We start from the raw sequence: 19,017 nt of genomic DNA, 5'->3' as shown, positions 1-19,017 counted from the left end.
TTTTCCAAGAAATCAAACAGTTACTCTTTGCTGATTACTCAGAATTTATCTGCTCTTATCCTCTCCTTCTCTGTCCCACCCTTACTCCTTTACTCCCTACCCAATTCATCCGACCCCTCCCCCTTCACTGGGGTTCCATTATTTCAGCTCAACTCACTCATACTCAGTTCTCAGGGTTGCCATTAGGCACAGTGATTTCACACCAGTTGGGATGCCCATCTCCCATACGGAGTGGCTGGGATGAAGTCTTGACTGTGCCTCTGATTCTAGATTCCTACTGATGCACCGTGGGAGCTAGCACGCGATGGCTCTAGTTGTTGAGTCCTTGTCACTCACATGGGAGACCCAGCTAGAGTTACAGGCTCCCAGTTGTAGCGTGGCTCAGCCAGGCTGTCTTGGGCTTCTGAAAAGTGAACCAGTGCATGGAAGGTCTCTGTCTGTCTCTAGCTCTCTGCCTCTATGGTAAATAAAAATAAATCACAAAAACTGTTGTAAAAAGCAGATCTCATTCAAAAGGCCTTTCAGGGTACAAGGAGCTTATATGATACAAGGATTCTCTTTCAGGACCTTTCAGTCAATCAAGTGAGGGAGACACACACGTAAAATAAGAAAAATCAGATAAAAATGGTCTGGGTAAAGAAGGAGTAGAGTTGGACCATTTAGTGAGGACATGGAGTCAGAGCAGGGGTGGGGACGCCACACTACCAGTGCTCATCTTTTCCAGGCTTCCAGGGGTCTAAAGCATCCTTGCCACACTTGCCACCAGTCAGTGTGTAAATACACATAGGTCCCCCAGAATCAGATGCAGTATTCCTGGTGCCAACATCTGGTAGCTGTATATTTTTATCCAAAAGATCAACGTTGTGATCAATGAGCTTTGGCTTTTGAGGCTGAGACTTCAGCCTTCACCAAGAGCTGTGTCAGGCGAGTAGCTTCACCTCTTGTAGCCTCCGTTGTCTCCGAGGTAAAATGGGGACAGTGTGTCTGCCTTGGGGCTGGTAGGAGGACAGAATCAGGTCACGGCCACACATAGGATTCCTAGGATTGATATACCCCACCTGTCCTCGGTCCCTGTCCAAACAGGGTCAAAGTGGAGACAATGGCCAAGGAGCCCCACACATAGTTGTTGACACGCCACCCTTAATGGTGATCAGTTTCCAGCGGCAGTAGTTGCGTCATCGCGAACCAGGCACAAGACGGGTATACAGGCTCCTTCCCCCTCCCCTGGGAAACATTTAGCTTCCAAAACCCATATTCAATCACTTTAAAACAATAACTTCTTGCAAAGCTAGAGAGAGTTGGTCTGAATTCTACAGAAATGAACACAAATCTACCTAACTCCTAAAGACATGGCCACAGAACCGTCTGCTTACTACAGAGACTGGAAGCATATGTTCCTGAAACATGCTAGAAACAGCACTTACTAAATCCGAAGTCCTGCCTGACCTGCCACGTGCCCGTCTCCTTAACTGACCATACATCCATCTGCAGCTCCCATTCCACCAGGATCCAGGAGTGTCCAGTCCCTTCCCGTCCTGTGAGGGACCCCTCCCACCTGTGCACGCTCCCAGACTAGCCCAGAACCACCGGTCATGTCCTTCTCGGGATGCTGGCAGTGAGCAACACCTCCGTGCTGAGCGTGCTCTGTGCAAAAGCAGCAACTGCACCTGTGCAGAACTCTGAGCCTGATGCAAACCCCAGTGCTGTGTAGCAATGACGAGCCAGAGGTGGAGCAGGCATAGCCATGCCTCCCAACCTGATAAGGAAAACCCTGTTCAGCTCCCGCTCAAAAGCCAGTGAGCTGGACCCCTTCCCACTGTGCATGTTCTGTTGTGTTTAAGCATAAGCCCCTCGTATACCGTGTCTGAGCTGCACAATGGCCAACCTGTCAATTTCCATTGCAAAGGAGTCCATGAACTTGGGGTTGGATCACCAATGTGGTTTGTCCTTCTCTCACCTTCTCCATCTCCTCTACCTCCTTTTCTCATTTCTCTGTTTCTCCCCTCTCCTTGCCCCCACTGCCCCTTCGAATGTTACAATGTTTACCATGTGACCCATCATCTAAGATACACATAGATCCCAGCACTCAAGAAGGAAGAACCTACTACTTCAGCTGCTTAGAAAGAGAACTCTCCGGGCTGAGAGTCCGCTCTGACCCTGAAACAAAACCCAATCTGTGCATCTGCACTGGTAAAACTGTGAAGCCACAAGTATGCTGGCTTAATTTTTTAAAAAAGAATCCATCAAACTAAATTATAGCCAGTCAGAAGTCTGATAAAACCAGCTTGGAGGTGATACTGACCCTGAGGCGCGTTCAGTCAAAAGATTAGCACGTGTGTTTCCTGATTTGGGATAGCCCAGATCAAGGCGTCCTAGAGCTTGTTAGGAAAACCCATTTTGCTCTCTTCTACAACAGAAATTACAGCTATGGGCCAAGGAAAACAGATGCATTGCATATACAGGCACTAGTTAGAGTCTCAAAAAATCTGCGCATTTAAAGCAATCCTGTTTTAAGTTTTTGTCCACCTGCAAGACCTGCAAGTATCGCCAGAGGTTCAGGATGGCGGCTTTTGTGCGTGGCCAACAGGGAGTTTGACATGATCAATCTGACACGCTGTCCCCAGGAGACACGGGCTGCGGTGCTGTGGCGGAGGCCACACCTCCCTTGTAACTCTCTGGTTACTTGTGTGCTCTCGGAACACACCCTGCTGCGTGCATTCATCACAATAGCCCATGTGTGACCTTTGGAAAAGTCCTTGAAAACAGTGAAACCGGAGTCTTAGATGAAATCTGGAATCCATTGCAGTCTTACACAGGAAGAAAATTAGGCATAGAACAACAAAGCCCGTAGTTCAGAGCAACCTGGGGAGGCTCTGGCTGACATTAAAATCATGGAAGGGCTTTTTTTTTTTTTTTTTTTAAGTTCACTACTTTGTATTTCATAAAAGCTTTTCATCTGAGCAGCCCAAGAACTGTTAGAAAATACTGTATGGTTACTAGATGGCAAGAACGGGTTTCTCCACGAATCAAGCAAGATGCTGAGTGATGTATTAAAATTCGCTTAAGACTTCTCCAAGCCACTATTTAGATGCTATTCTTCCAAGCCTAGGTGGCTAACGCTACCATCTTTCCCTTTGGAATGACATATTGGCAAAACCAGGATTGGGGTGGGGGCTTAGGACAGAGAGCAAAGCTGTACTCCCTAAGCTTCAAGTCCACGACCAAGTGCATTCGCCCAGACACCCAAGGCCTGGAAATATTTATTCACTTAGAACATGAATCAGGAAATTCAACGTAACAAACATTTGTGGGGCGACGCTGTTTTTCTGAGTACAGACCAATTCCCTTTTGTTTCCAGCTGCCATTATCCACTACTACGAAGCTGTAGGATGGGTTTCACACACACGAATAATTGTAAATCTGTACTGCCTTTGGAAGCATTTTTCTTCTTTGCCAGCAAGAAGAGAGGGAGGACACTTGTGAGTCGAGAGGAGGCATGAAATCCAGTGAAAATCAACTGGCAGAGAAACATGGCTTGGAATCGCACATTAGAATTCATCTGAAGTCTGTCTGGAAGGCCCCTCAGAGGGACACAGACCCTGAAGCCAATAAGAAGGTTCAGGAACAATCCAGCTCGAGGGAAGCATCCGAGACCCAGGCCCACAGCATTTCTTCATTTACATGAAGAATTTAACTGTTTTTTTCTTAAATACATTCACAGTTCATTTTTTAAAAAAAAATTTCCTTAAAAAAAAAAAAAAAGAGGTAAATGGCATTGCTTTGGTCTCCAAAACAGATGCCAGTTTGAACTTTATTCTGCCAGCAAGTATTTGGTTTGGCTGTGCTGGGCTTGGGTTGAAAAAATATTTGCCGATTCCAAAAAGATTTAACGAGCTTTGCAGCAGATGCCGGTGCCATTTGGCACGTCACAGGGACTGTGGCCCAGCCGAGAGAACTCTCTCGACCACAGATTTTATTTGCCCAAGGTAGCCAACACTGAGAGCTCAGTTGACTCCTCGGGTCAAGAAGCTGCAGGCCAATGAGCAAAGTTTCCAAGAGAAAGTGAGCAACTCAGGCTCCAAAAAAATAAAAAAAATAGCTTGCTGACATTGAAAAGGAAGTCACTGCGTCTGACTCCACCCCCTCACCCCACCCCACCCCCGCACACCGGGATGGATGGCTACATTTCAGAAGTGTCAATAGCATCACACAGGACCTAAGGCTGCAGCTCAGACAAATCAACTTCTTTCTTTCCTCATCCATGATCAGAAACTGAAAAGTTTTCTGCAGTATATCTTGCTGTCGTCTGATACCTTACTAATTGTGGCATGACAATTTAACTACCTCGAGACATCATGACCTACTTCAAGGAACCTCGTCAACTATACCCAGCAAGTGGACTTACATTGTAAGGACGGGCATGCACTGCTTTGTGTATATTCAGTAGCATGTGTGAGTCTAAAGCTAGCACTGTGATTAGGAAGACCGGCCTGGTAGCACGGGACGGCTTGTTAAAGTCACTGAGGCTGTCACCTGGAACTGCACGTTGCAGTAAGAGCTACAAGAGAACAGGTTCTCATCATCACAAACCAACACCGCATTGGACAACATCACCAAAAATGCAGAATATGTCCGTGACGGTGTGGACTTCAGAGTCACATGTAGGCTTTCACGGCTGTGAGGTCAGGGTGAGTGACATCGAAACTGGGACCCCCTTGAAGAAAGGGGAGCTCTGAACTATTTTTGTTATTTCTCACGTTGGGCAAACACACACATCCTTGGCTGTCTCCCGTTCCAACTCCTACGTTAGGCGTCTCGCAGGACTTCTAAACAGCCCTTTCAATGATACCATGTGCCGACCCAACGCTCATTACCTGACGATCTGACACCAAGGGTCTGTGACAAACACCTCCAGGAAAGCCAGCCTCAGCCTCTGTACTGCTTTTCCACAGACAGAGCTGTTCACGACAGCAAAGACGGAGCCCCCTCCCCGGCGGCGCTGCCAGGCCGGAGTCAGAGCACAAGTCAAAAGAGAAAGCCACGAAACAGCGGAAGGTTGATGAAAGCTGTTACTCACCATTTTGGCTTCCGAGTGCATTGGCTGGACCTGGGGGGAAGCACAGGGCTCGCTCAGGTTGGGCCCTTGCATGCCCAGGATGCCGGAGTTCACTGACATCTGTCTCTCCATCTAAGAGAAAGGGGAGCAACAGCATCAGAAGCCTGAGAAAGGCAGTCCAGGTCCTGGGCAAAGTGGCACTTCTCCTCCAAATGGATCATCTGAAGAAGTTGGGAGAAATCTGTGCTTTGGCGTAGGGTGAGCAACAGCACCCATAGGCCTCGAACCCAAGCACATCAAAGACTCATCGAAAGCCATGTCTTCCATAGAAGATCCCTCATGCCAAAGGACCCTGCGTGGTCATGGTAGGCCATTTCCCAAGGAAACGACAGAATATCTTCTCTTTTGTGAATGCTCCAGTTACCAGGAGTCATGCTGATGTTTAGCACGGTAAGGGAAAAACGTATGCATAGGAAACTGCTCTATGGATAGGTACTATACCAAACAGTCATCTCAGGGTAGCTATGGCCATTTCTGCTTCCCACATTTCATGGGTAAGTGAGGAAAGCAGCCAAGAGCTCCCTGTCACACATCTCTCACTGCTCCTACCTCGTCCCCCTGCTGACCTGCCGTCTTATCCACAAGTAACTCCTTCAAGTGCCTGAATTGAGCTCCAACATCTTGTCTACAGGGTCTTCCTATTAAGGAGGACACACAGGTTGAATACTCTTTGTCCAAAATACTTGGGACCAGAAGTGTTTTGGATTTTGATTTTTTTCAGTCTTTGGAATACTTGCATATATCTTGGGGATGGTACCCAAGTCTGAACAGGAAACTCACTTATGTTTCATATAGACCTTACATACACAGTGTGAAGGAATTTCTTTAAAAGTCTTATTTTATATTTGCAGGGAAAAGTTACACAGGGAGACATAAAAATCTTCCATTTGTTCATTCCCCAAATGGCCTCAAAGGCTGGGGCTGGCCCAGGCCAAAGCCAGGAGCCAGGAGCTTCAGCTGGGTCTCCCATGTGGGTACAGGGGACCAAGGATGTGGGCCATCCTCTGTTGCTTTCCCAAGCACGTTAGAATGGAACTGGATCAGAAGTGGAGCAGCTGTGACTCAAACTGGTGCCCATATGCGATGCTAGCATTGTAGGCAGCAGCTTAACCCATTATGCTATAATGTTACTCCTCCCCACCCCAGGAATTTTAAGCAGTAGTTTTAGTGGCCTGAGTTTTGACTGACCCATTACATAAAGTCAAGTGTAGAATCTCCCACTTGTGGCATCAACGTTGGTACCCACACAGTTTTAGAATTCAGATTTTCAGATTAGGGATGTTCAACTTGTACTGCAAAATTTCTAGTTTTGGTCCAGAAAGGATGTACTTCATTAATAATATTTTCCAGGTAGCAGAAATATAACACTTTTCATAGAATGAGTTAAAACAAGTAACCCTTAATATTAATAGCACAGAAAATAATTAGACATTCTTTAGAAGGGGAAAATGGATCCTTCATTGCAAGCGTGTTTTGTTGGCCAAGGGACAGACCTGAAAACAAGGGCTGGAAATGCTAGGGAGCCTGACTTCTGCTCAAGGCAGCCTAGTTCCTTATATCTAAATTACAGACTTCTTGGGCTGGCATTGTGGTGCAGCAGGTTAAGTCACCACATGATGTGGGCATCTCCTATTACAGTGCTGGTTCGATTCCCGGCTGCTCTGTTTCTGATCCAGCTCCCTGCTAATGCACCTGGGAAAGCAGCAGAAGATGGCCCAAGTACTTGGTCCCCTGCCATCCATGTGGGAGACCAGGATGGAGTTCTAGGTTCCCAGTTTTGGACCGGCCCAGCCCTGGCTGTTGGAGACATTTGGGGAGCGAATCAGATGAAAAATGTCTGTCTCTCTGTGTGTCTTTCAAACAAATGAAAATAAACCAATTTAATTAAAAAAAAAAAAAAAACTTTTGGCCAGCGCCACGGCTCACTTGGCTAATCCTCCGCCTGCAGCGCTGGCACACCAGGTTCTAGTCCCCGTTGGGGTGCCGGATTCTGTCTTGGTTGCTCTTCTTCCAGTCCAGCTCTCTGCTGTGGCCCAGGAAGGCAGTGGAAGATGGCCCAAGTGCTTGGGCCCTGCACCCGCATGGGAGACCAGGAGGAAGCACCTGGCTCCTGGCTTCAGATTGGTGCAGTGCGCCGGCCATAGTGGCCATTTGGGGGGTGAACCAACAGAAAATGGAATACCTTTCTCTCTATCTCTCTATCAAAGTATATTCCTTGAAACTCTCTCTTCCAGAGGATGGGTGATAGGGGAGCTGGAACAGAACTTGACCCCTTATTCCAATCAGTGACTCTCATGATAGGAAGACCAAAGCCCAAACGAGCTTTTGCGTTCAGTTTTCCAAAGAGCGAGCCTTCAGAAGTACACGTGATGTTTCGAAGTTTTCTAAGCTGCTCATCCTACCAAGAGGTCAGCGCAGCCCCTTGGGGCTTCTGCAGTCAGCTCAGCAACAGCTCCCACGTGCTGGAAAAGTTATCGTCTGCAACGATTTCTACCCTGTACCTCTGCTTTTATTCATTTTTAACAGATTTATTTACTTGAAAGAGAAAGAGAGAGAGGAGGGGAGGGGAGGAGAGGTGAGGGGAGGGGAAGGGGGAAGGTGAGGGGGAAGAGAGGGGAGGGGAGGGGAGGGGTGGGGAGGGGAGGGGAGGGGAGGGGAGAGAGAGATCTTCCATTCACTGGTTCGCTCCCCAATACCTGCAACAGCCAGGGCTGGGCCAGGCTGAAGCCAGGAACCAGGAATTCCACCTGGCTCTTCCAAGTATGAAGCAGGAACCCAAGCACTTGGGCCATTATTCATTGCCTCCCAGGCACTTTATTTGCAGGAAGTTGGACCAGAAGCAACTGGGACTCAATGCAGTCAGTCTGGTATGGGATGTGGGTGACCCAAGCAGCAGCTTAACTCACTGCACCACAAGCGCCACTCCCAAATACTGGTTTTAAACAGATGGAATTCTCTTTGAGAACACTGACACGGACGTTAAGACACTGCTTGGGAAGAATGCATCCCATAACAGAGAGCCTGGGTTTGAGCCCCAGCTCTGCTCCTAATTCCAGCTTCCTGCCAATGTGCACCCTGGGAGGCAGCAGGTGATGGCTCAAGTACTTGGTCCCTGCCACCCAGGTAGGTGAGTGACATGGATGCAGTTCCTGGCTCTTGGCTTTCACCAGGCGCAGCCCCAAGTATTGGGCATTTGGGGATTTAACCTCTGTCTCTCTCTCTCTCTCTGCTTTTCAAATAAATAAATGAGTACTTTTTAAAAAAAAATGCCTTGGCCATCTTAAATCTTAAATCTTACTGATTTATAGAGTGCCAGCCAAAGCCTCTTCAAACAACTATTTGCTGCTTTGCACTAACAAGGCTCTGTGTGCACAGTGGGCTCGACTTTACCAAGAGGACTACAAGTAAGAGGCAGAAGATGGGTGTGGTTTTGGGTATTCTGAGCAACACCCAGCACTGAAGGGGGAACACGCAGGCCAAGGATTTCTTCTTTTGCACATATTAGAAACAGGAGCTGCGCCGGCACCGTGGCTCAATAGGCTAATCCTCCGCCTGTGGCGCCGGCACACTGGGTTCTAGTCCCGGTTGGGGCGCCGGATTCTGTCCCGGTTGCCCCTCTTCCAGGCCAGCTCTCTGCTATGGTCTGGGAAGGCAGTGGAGGATGGCCCAAGTGCTTGGGCCCTGCACCTGTGTGGGAGACCAGGAGAAGCACCTGGCTCCTGGCTTCGGATCAGTGTGGTGCGCCAGCTGTGGCGGCCATTGGAGGGTGAACCTTTACCAAAGGGTAAAGGAAGACCTTTCTCTCTGTCTCTCTCTCTCACTGTCCACTCTGCCTGTCAAAAAAAAAAAAAAAAAAAGAAAAGAAAAGAAACAGGAGCTGGAATGTGTGCAGCTGATGGAGTTTTGTAACGATAAACGGGCGCTCCTGTTCTCAAATTGCTGAAGCGCTTGCATTTCAAGACGACGTCACAACTTGGGGAACTCCTTGAAGGTAAGTTTCTGCCAGTTCTTACAGCACCCGCATCACACACAAGGTGCTAACAAAAACATGCGGGATGGATCGTGTGGCCTGGCAGCACGCGTGGCCTGCCCCCTAAGGCTCTCCTAAAGACAGACTCACCTTCTGTACCCAGGGAGTCCTGGTTTCCCAGAGTAGGAATCTGGGGCACAGGCTCGGGCATGCTTGCCATACCAGAGTTACAGCACAGGAGCAAGTGACAGGGACATGATAACAAGAACAGAAAAGCCCAGGTCGATTTCTAGAACCTGGAAGGCTTCCAATTGCAGCAACGTTAGTAATGCCCAAGACCAGGGCTTCTCAACCTCAGCACTATCGACATTTTGGGCCAAACAGATCCCTTGCTGTGGGGGCTGACCCGAGCACTGCGGGATGTCGGACAGCCCGCCAGAAGCCAGTCCACCTCTCACTCCTACCCCAGCTTCGACAATGGACCAATAACCCCTGACAGACAAAATCACCGCCGTTGAGACTCGCTGCTCTAGACTGACATCTGTTGTCACGGCTTCTGTACGCATTCCTGACACAGGTCTGGAAACTCCTGCGAGGGTGACATCCCTGTCTACAGCGGTTCTTGACCATGCACTTGAACCTACGCACTTGAAGCTTCAGCAGGAGGTCAAGTTGCGTGCCGAGATGATGCAGTGGAAAGGTGCCGGGCATCTTTCTCTGGGTCCTTTCAGCCCAAGTATCCCAACTTCGTTCTCGGGAATAGCACTGAGTTTAGACAAACGGGAACAGAGGTCTCCGCAGTGCTAATTTTTGGAACAATGCTGAGAAGTTCTGCAAGGAAGCTAGTTTTGGACAAGAGGGACTTGGAGTCTGAATGCAGACCAGTTGCACCGGAAGACCTCCTGTGAGTAGTCAGGCTGAAGAAAACCTGAGATATTGTATTGCTGGTGCTGTCTTCCCTTATCTAAAGAGGTCTAGGGTGAGCACTGCCTGGGAAGCCAATCAGTTCAATTTGTCTCAAAACTCTTTCTAACCTGGACCACCCAGTATGAAGGGTGGGCAGGCCCATTTCTCTACACTGAGCCCACCAAGCCCCTTTCCCTGCCTACACTTAGACAACCAAGCCCACTGCTCAACCAGGGGCCATCTGAGCTCCTGCTCACGTGAGTCGACATGTGAGTGCATCTCTCGTGAGCTGCGGGACACGAGACAGCTCCCTTCCACGTCTCCCTGCTCACTTCTCAGCCGCTAGACGGGGCTGCCAGCGCTGCCTGCATTCGCTGCGAGAATGAAATGAAGTCACGTCGGCGACTTCTGAAGATGTGGACAAGTTCTTAAAATGTGAAAATGCTCTGCAGGGCCTTGCTTACATGGCTGTGCGAGGCTCCGATTTCAGCTGTCACAAGGCCTCTCTCGGTCTTCCGAGAAGTCCTGTGGCCTTGGGAATAGTACAGACACCAGCCGTCTTCACAAAGCACCATGAGAGGGGACAAGGAAGAGGCACAGGGAAGAGACCATGTGGCCGGAGAGCAAGGCTTCCTGCTTCGTGGTTGATCCGTTGTGTTCGAAGGAAGGCAGTGCGTGCAGTCAGTATGCGTGGAGACGGGGCATCCAGACTGCAAGGATTCAAATCCCGACTTCCCCACGTCCTAGCTCTGTAGCCTTGCTTAAGTCATGCAGCCTCTCTGTGCCTCAATTTCGTCATCTATCAAATGGGAACAATGCTTTCTCATGGACGTGCTGTGAGACTGAAAGTAGAAAAGGTACAACGTGTGCTGTGGCCAAGATGTAGAGTTCTGGAGCCAAAACTCCTGGGTTCAGGACCCTGCAGCTGGGCCTTTCAGCCAAGCACTTGTCGATTGCCTTAGGTTCTTCACTCCAAGAACAGGGGCAGCAATAGACTTACCGGTAGGAGGGTTTCAGGTGTTGGGCTAAGTGCTTGATTTATGCTGCTAGCAGGATTCACAGACCATGATAGGCTCGAATATAGGGTGGCAGCTATTGCACATGATCACTATCGTTTTTTTTTTTTTTACACTTTTTGACAGGCAGAGTGGACAGTGTGAGAGAGAGACAGAGAGAAAGGTCTTTCTTTTGCCGTTGGTTCACCCTCCAATGGCTGCTGCGGCCTGCGCGCTGCGGCCGGTGCACCGCGCTGATCCGAAGGCAGGAGCCAGGTGCTTCTCCTGGTCTCCCATGGGGTGCAGCGCCCAAGCACTTGGGCCATCCTCCACTGCACTCCCTGGCCACAGCAGAGAGCTGGCCTGGAAGGGGGGCAACCGGGACAGAATCCGGCGCCCCGATGGGGACTAGAACCCGGTGTGCCGGCGCCGCTAGGCGGAGGATTAGCCTGTTGAGCCACGGCGCCGGCCACTATCCTTCTTATGCCTCTGAGATGTGGCTTGAGCACTCACTGACAATGTAAGGACACGGCACAGAACCCAGGCTGAGGAACTTGCAGTACAGTTGTCCCTTGGGACTTTGTGGGGATTGGTCCCAGGAGGCCCCTCAGATGCCAAAAATCTATGGATGCTCAAGTCCCTTAGAGAAAATAGCAAAGTATTTGCACACGACCTACACAATCCTCTCCTACATTTTAAATGATCTCACGATCATTTTATACCAAATACGCATACATGTTATACAGGTAGTTGTTAATACTGTTTTGTTTAGGAATAACGATCAAAACAGTCTACATGCTCCGTACAGCTGCAGTTTCTGAAAACATTTCAATTTGCAATTGGTTGAATAGCAGATAAGGGACTCTCAGATACAGAGTGAAGGACCCTTATGGGGGAGAGGGACAGGAAACTAGGCCTGGGCAAATATCAGGGGCTTCTTAAGAGGTTAGATGCTACCCAGAGCAGAACTGCCCTTCCCCTCCAGGAAACCTCTGGGCGCGCCCCAGAGCAGAGCTGCCCCTCCCTTCGGAGGGTCTCTAGGCGCACACTTATGATGTCACTGCGACCGGCCAATCCTGTAACACCTTAGCACTCTCCCTCAGCATTCTCCGGTATGCTAATTGTCCCTCCGAACCAACCAATCCCGTGCCACCTCTGCATTTTATACCAGCACTCTCCACCAGCATTCTTCGCCAGCATTCTCCCATATGCTAACGGTCCCTCTGAACTGACCAATCCTATGCATGCGTTAGGAATATGCTAATTCGTTGTCTATATAACCTGTGTAAAACTGCCGCTCAAGGCTCCTCACTGCCTGAGGTGAGGGGCCCGTTTGCGCAAACGTACAATAAATACCTCATGCTTTTTGCATCAGCTGGTTTGGAGTCTGGATTTTAGGGCGTCCTCTCGAGCAAGTGGGCATCTCTACTACTGAGGGGCCCAACATTTGGCGCCCAACGTGGGGCTCGAGGTCGCCCTCAGACCCATTCTCTGCGGACCAGTTGGAGGTATAATTAAGTGTTTTCTGTCTGTTGTTGTCTTCGTCTTGAGTATTCTGACTGGCCAGTATCTGACCTGACTCTGTGGGACCAGTGGGGGAGGCAGGCGTGCCCAGCAACCCCTGGCCCGTTACCCGGAGGACGCTCCGGGTTATGAGGGGAAACCCTCGGTCTGTTCCCCCGGAAGACGCACTCGGGGTGGTCTGGAGGTGGGTCGGAGACTAAGTCTCCCTCCTTCCCGGGGAGGGCTGGTCAGGCAGCCGCTCCCAAAAATAGCGCAATAGCGTTCGATTTGTCCTAGCCATGTGTTTTGTCTTGCTTACTGTATATGTCTGTGCATTGGCTGTTCTTTTTGTTTGGGCTGAAATCCTTACACGCAAGGGTCAACAAATAACCACCCCTTTAAGTCTCACTCTAGATCACTGGAAGGACGTTCGAGAACGCGCGCGATTCCACGAGGGCAGGGGAAGAAGTCTCAGCGCCTTCCCCGCCCTCCAGCCGCCTGCGCCTCCGTCGGGGGCAGGCAGGGGGCTCGGGAAGCGTCTGGACTTCGCAGGCTTTTCCTCTTCGCTCGGTGGCTGGCCAGATGCAGTACTGGCCATTCTCTGCTTCCGATCTTTACAATTGGAAAACCCATAACCCCTCTTTCTCTCAAGACCCCTAGGCTCTGACTGGGCTGATCGAGTCAATTTTATTGACTCATCAGCCCACCTGGGATGATTGTCAGCAGCTTCTGCAGACCCTCCTCACTACTGAGGAAAAGCAGCGCGTCTACCTCGAGGCACGGAAAAACGTCCCTGGAGCAGATGGCCGACCGACCCTACTGCCAAACGAAATCGAGGAGGCGTTTCCCTTAACCCGTCCTGATTGGGACTACACCACCGTTGCTGGTAGGGAGCGACTTCGTCTTTACCGCCAGGTTCTCCTTGCGGGTCTCAGAGGGGCTGGAAAGCGCCCCACCAATTTGGCCAAGGTACGTGCAGTAGTGCAGGGGGCTGAGGAAACGCCGGCAGGCTTCCTAGAAAGATTAATGGAAGCCTACCGTATGTACACCCCGTTTGACCCCCTGGCAGAGGACCGGCAGGGAGATGTAATCATGTCCTTTATAGGACAGTCAGCGCCGGACATCCGCAATAAATTGCAGCGGCTAGAGGGGCTTCAGGGATATACTATACAAGATTTAATGAAGGAGGCAGAAAGGATTTACAACAAAAAGGATCCACAAGGAGCAGGAGGAAAGGGAAGGCCTGCACTGGCCTGAGGGAGGCTCGTAAATCCCCAGAGGCAGTTAAAACTAAGGTGGAGCCTTCAGGTGTGGCAGCAACCCCTAAAAGCCCAACACTGCCTCAAGGCACTGCGCCTCCAATTCCGCCCATGTGGCCACCCCTTTTTGGTTATTCCCCTCCCTTAAATCACCCGCCGCCATCTTGTAAACAGCGTGCCTACCCAACCCCACAGCCAGTCCTACTAGGCCCCGACGTGCACAGTCTTCCCCGTAAATGGGGGACCATGGCTTTTCTCTGCACTCTCTTCCAGTCAGTGTAGCCTGTTGCACCCTTGCAGGCCACAGCCAGATACTCTAGGGAGACTAGTCCTTGGATTGCTTTTTTTCCTCTCCATTTACAATTCAATGCTGTCCTCACTAGGAGGGGGAAGAAAAAATGCCTTTAACTACCACTGGCCTTACCTAAAGGAACAAAAACCTTCATCCATTAACCCTTTCCAACCTAATGAGTCTTTATTTGCAGTTAATGAAACTTTTTCTCCAGCACTACGGAAGCCTCTCATTCCCTGCCGTTTTGTTTCAGATGTGTTTCCCTGTCCTAAGCAACGGGCTTCTATGCTGATGACCAGCTCTTTTCTGTGCTGCTGTAGTTAACTTATCTAAGAGTTTGCACGTGTCTTGAAGGTTTCGTGTTTTATTGGATTTGTCTGCCTTTAATGTTTAAGTGATTACCTAACTCTGATCAGATCTACCCCACAGCTTTGGTTAAAATATTCAGGTTATACGTACTAGTTTTTGGCTAGGCGGTTGACTCTCTAACAGTTTAAATTCTCAAATGGAGTCTAACAACTTTGGGACTTCCAGTAGGATCCCTGAAACTCTCAAAGGATGGGACTCTAAATTTGTTAAAGTAACAACTGTTTAAGTCTATTTAAATTATGCAGTGTGTTAAAATATTGTAGATGATGTCGGACCTATGTTGTATTCGTGTTTTTGCTTTCCAGCTAAGGTGGTCTTACAAGTTTTTATATGTCCTTAATATGCTTTAAACTTGTTTCTTTTACAGATCTGCTTTTGCAAAAACTATAGTGTCTCTCTTTAACAGTGTCTGCTTAGTGGGTTACTCTGCCATTTCTAAAGTTAGGTCATGTAAGCTCTTTTTAGCTCTGTTAAATAGTTCTAAGTTATGTGCGGATTTTGTGTGCTAACTCTTATGTTCAAGGTGTTTATTTCTGGTTTCCAAGGTAATCTAGTGTGTACTCCAAAAAAGCCTCTTTTGGATGAGCCTTAATGGACTCTTTCCCTACCTCTTCTCTCTTCTTGGACTGCTTCTTGCCCTGCTTTTAATCCTTGCCATTGGCCCATGCATAACGAATAGGCTTATACAGTTTATACAACAGCGCATAGAGGCAACTAGGGTAAGACAGGTTGAGGTTCATTACCAGAGGCTGCTAGCCACAGAGGGCTATGATCCCCTGAACTGGAGAAGTGTCCCCGGTACTCTCCACATTGCCAACGACGGGTAAGATTCCGGATGGACCGGAACAACCTAAGACAGGCGGTGGAGAAAGCTCACCACGCCCCCATAATTACAAGTCACGCGACACCCCAAGACGGGTAAAGCACCCAGCGTCCTGCACCAACCTAAGACAGGGCTCATGGCCAAGCTGCCTGGGTTACCAATGACGGGTAAGGGCAAGGACGGCTGGGGGCAACCTAAGACAGGGATCGCGTGCTAAAACAAAAAGGGGGAATCTGTGGGGCATGAGCCTGGCCAGGCCAGGCCAGGCCCGGGTGCCCCCGCCTGAGCTGGAGCCAAGTAAGATGGGCGGAATCCAAAGTTGTTTACCACTAAAACTAATTGGCTGCGCAACAACAAGGGAGGTAACAAAACTAGTAACAAGTGTATAGACATAGGGCTAGTCCTATAGAAATCCCCCCCCAAGGTGTTTTTTAAGTGATTGGTTGGTCCTTAGCCCTGCCCCAATGACTCTGCAGTTTTGTGTTATAAAAGGTACTATTATGCAGAAGGTGACTGAGTCCTTGCTAGACTTGGCTCCCCGCTGCGTCTGATTGTCTCCGGGACCAGGAGGCTGGGGAACGGGCGAGCGGCGCGCTTACCTTTCCTCGGACCCAGTCCATCCTTGTACGGGTGGACTAAGACCCAACATCTGGCGCCTTAACCAAATTAGCGTTGGAGACTGGCATTAAAGACTGGGTCCAACTCCTCCCTATGGTGTTGTTCCGGGTCCGAAACACGCCCTCTCATTGCGGACTGACACCATGCGAGGTCCTTTGTGGAGGGCCCCCACCAATAGCAGGCTTGCTTGACCTTGCCAGTGACTCCGTTGCCGATGCCCCTAGGTTACAGGCCCGGATGAGAGCGCTCCAGATCATCCAGAACCAGGTCTGGAAACCTCTTGCAGCAGCCTACCAACCCAAGACGACAACTATCCCACATCCTTTCCAAATCGGTGATGCCGTGTATGTCCGAATCTAAAACTCTAGAGCCCCGGTGGCAAGGCCCTTTCACTGTGCTGTTGACAACTCCCACCGCTCTCAAGGTCGACGGAATCGCTGCGTGGGTCCACGCCTCACACGTGAAGCGAGCACCACCTCCCCAGGGCCCCGAGGATCCGGATAGACCAGCCAAATGGAAGCTCCAGCGCACTCAGAACCCGCTCAAGCTAAGACTTTCAAAAACTGTTTAATATTTGTGATGTTCCTGGCCTTTCCCCATTGTTTTTCCAATCCCCATGCTCCACAATTGTTAACGTGGGAAGTAATTTCCCCCACAGGACGGGTGGCCTGGTCTGTTAGTGGTTACATACCCCCAGGGCATGGTGGCCCACCTTATACCCGAACGTATGTCAACTGGTTACTGGGTTAGATACCTGGGATGTACCTGACCAAAATAATTTGACAAAAATCCCTAAAAATAGTCTTAACTATTGGGGCGTGTATGGCTCCCAGTCCCCAGTCAGTGGGACTCAACCCAGTCCAGCAAGAACAGAGTTCCCTCCCTCCAGTGAGGCAGGCTCTCCCCAGACCACCCCTCTTGCCAGCCACCCTTTCGCCTAGCTTGGCAAGTTTAACTCCAAACCCGGGTGCTGACTCAACAGTACCAGTGTCAAGCTTCAAAGATCTCCGAGGTCCAATAGATTTTAGGATTAAAATCTGTGCAAAGAGAAAAGGAGGGAATGAAGGACCCTTATGGGGGAGAGGGACAGGAAACTAGGCCTGGGCAAATATCAGGGGCTTCTTAAGAGGTTAGATGCTACCCAGAGCAGAACTGCCCTTCCCCTCCAGGAAACCTCTGGGCGCGCCCCAGAGCAGAGCTGCCCCTCCCTTCGGAGGGTCTCTAGGCGCACACTTATGATGTCACTGCGACCGGCCAATCCTGTAACACCTTAGCACTCTCCCTCAGCATTCTCCGGTATGCTAATTGTCCCTCCGAACCAACCAATCCCGTGCCACCTCTGCATTTTATACCAGCACTCTCCACCAGCATTCTTCGCCAGCATTCTCCCATATGCTAACGGTCCCTCTGAACTGACCAATCCTATGCATGCGTTAGGAATATGCTAATTCGTTGTCTATATAACCTGTGTAAAACTGCCGCTCAAGGCTCCTCACTGCCTGAGGTGAGGGGCCCGTTTGCGCAAACGTACAATAAATACCTCATGCTTTTTGCATCAGCTGGTTTGGAGTCTGGATTTTAGGGCGTCCTCTCGAGCAAGTGGGCATCTCTACTACTGAGGGGCCCAACAAGAGGACCGAGTATCACAGCAGAAAACACAGTCTCCCCCCCAAATTCCATTCCCTGGGTGGCACAGCTCACGGGACACAACAGCAAGACGGGACTGGGCCTTCAGCAAGGCACAGAAGGGCAGAAGCCAGCGAGCCTTCGCCTGGGGACAGCCAACAGGGCCCCGGAGCAGACCGGCCCACAGCTCCACTCTCCACTCTCTGCAGTCAGTGTAGCTCTCGGTTTTTCATGTCCTCTCTCTCGAGCGGCGAGCCTCAGCGCACGCAGGAAGAGGCAATGAGAAACGTGAGTACTTACCGGCATTAAGACGGCTGAAGAACCAGGCATCGTAGGGTTGGGCAGGGTCCCAGGCATGGAGGCGGGCATGGGCTGTCTCTGTCTGTTGTGGAGGTGTAGCAAAGAAGACAGAGAGCCTGGGACAGGCCTGGGAACAAAGCAAAACAAACACAGACGTTATTCCTGGTGACCTGGGCCTGTGTCGCCAGCCAGCACCCAGCACCAGCGGGGACACCAGCATCATGTGTGCCGCACATCAGACCCTCTGATGGGAGAGCCGCATAATTGAGGACATTAGGGAAATAATAACAAATAAAATACAAGCCTGGTTTCCTCTGCCGCTTCCTAGCTAATACATCAAATTCCACTGCGCTTCCTGACCCCTGTTATCTACCTAACGTTCAGGAGAAACGGGCCAGTAAACCTCCGACTCCCCCACTTCCACCGACAGGGACTTTGTGATGACGTCCTGGGCAGCCTGAGATCCGTGCACATTTGTTTAGTCCCCGCTCCACACTCTCCTGCGCCTCTGCCTGGAAGCCTGCCGTGCTTTGCTGTGGATTTACTGTGGCTTTGCAGAGCAAGCTTCATTCATGAATTCCCAACAGAAATCCATCATCGTTTTCCATTGTGAATGAATAAAACCACAGAGCACAAAGCGAGGCAGCCAGGTCCCGGGTCACGGCAGCACTGCCGCGGGCCTTTCTCAGGGCAAGTCCAGAGCCTAACCCCCGTTCCCAAAGTCTGATTTCATAATGCCTCGAGGTGTAAGGCCATTGCACAGAGACTGAGCTGGAGTTGACCTGCGGCACTTGGGCAAGCTCGCCTCAGGGGAGGCCTTAGTGTTGGCTTGCATTTGCAAAAAGCAAGAAAGAAATGTAAGGATCTCAAATTGATTTACCGAGCCAAGGAATGTGCCGAGGGAAAACAGGAATTATTTGTGTTTATTAAAAATTGCAAACAAGTGACCTCCCTGGCTGAGTTCTCAGTCTCCTGATGCTCTCGCTCCGGGGAGCTGGGTAAAGGTCAACCCGTTAAATGAAAGACTTAACAACAAACAAAACAAAAACAAACAAACAGAAACCTCTCAGGATCTCCCAGTCAGCCCCATTAAACGATCTGACTCTGGATGTCACGAGAGAAGCTCACAGTTCCAGAATTAGCCCATTTGCTAAAGAAAAAGCGGAAAGAAGGCTCCTTCGTGCTAAGAGCCAGGCGGGGCTGTGATCCAGGACGCCGAGCGTCCGCCAACGCCCTCCCG

At 50.1% G+C, this 19,017-nt stretch overlaps 1 protein-coding gene across 7 annotated transcripts in view; it reads right to left on the bottom strand.

Annotated features, from left to right (window-relative positions):
• Positions 1-19,017, bottom strand: part of CREB5 (cAMP responsive element binding protein 5) — a 433,104-nt gene that overhangs the window by 99,106 nt on the left and 314,981 nt on the right. For all 7 annotated transcript variants that reach the window (XM_062179484.1, XM_062179485.1, XM_062179483.1 and 4 more), the window contains 2 exons: positions 17,778-17,904; positions 5,078-5,188 (listed from right to left, as the gene is read on the bottom strand). In XM_062179484.1, the coding sequence (XP_062035468.1) occupies positions 5,078-5,188; positions 17,778-17,904 (238 nt within the window). The remainder of the gene's footprint in view (positions 1-5,077; positions 5,189-17,777; positions 17,905-19,017) is intronic.

This window comes from Lepus europaeus, chromosome 20 (genome assembly GCF_033115175.1).
Source record: "Lepus europaeus isolate LE1 chromosome 20, mLepTim1.pri, whole genome shotgun sequence".
In the NCBI taxonomy this organism is placed as follows: domain Eukaryota; kingdom Metazoa; phylum Chordata; class Mammalia; order Lagomorpha; family Leporidae; genus Lepus; species Lepus europaeus.
This window is presented reverse-complemented; position numbering and strand designations above follow the sequence as displayed.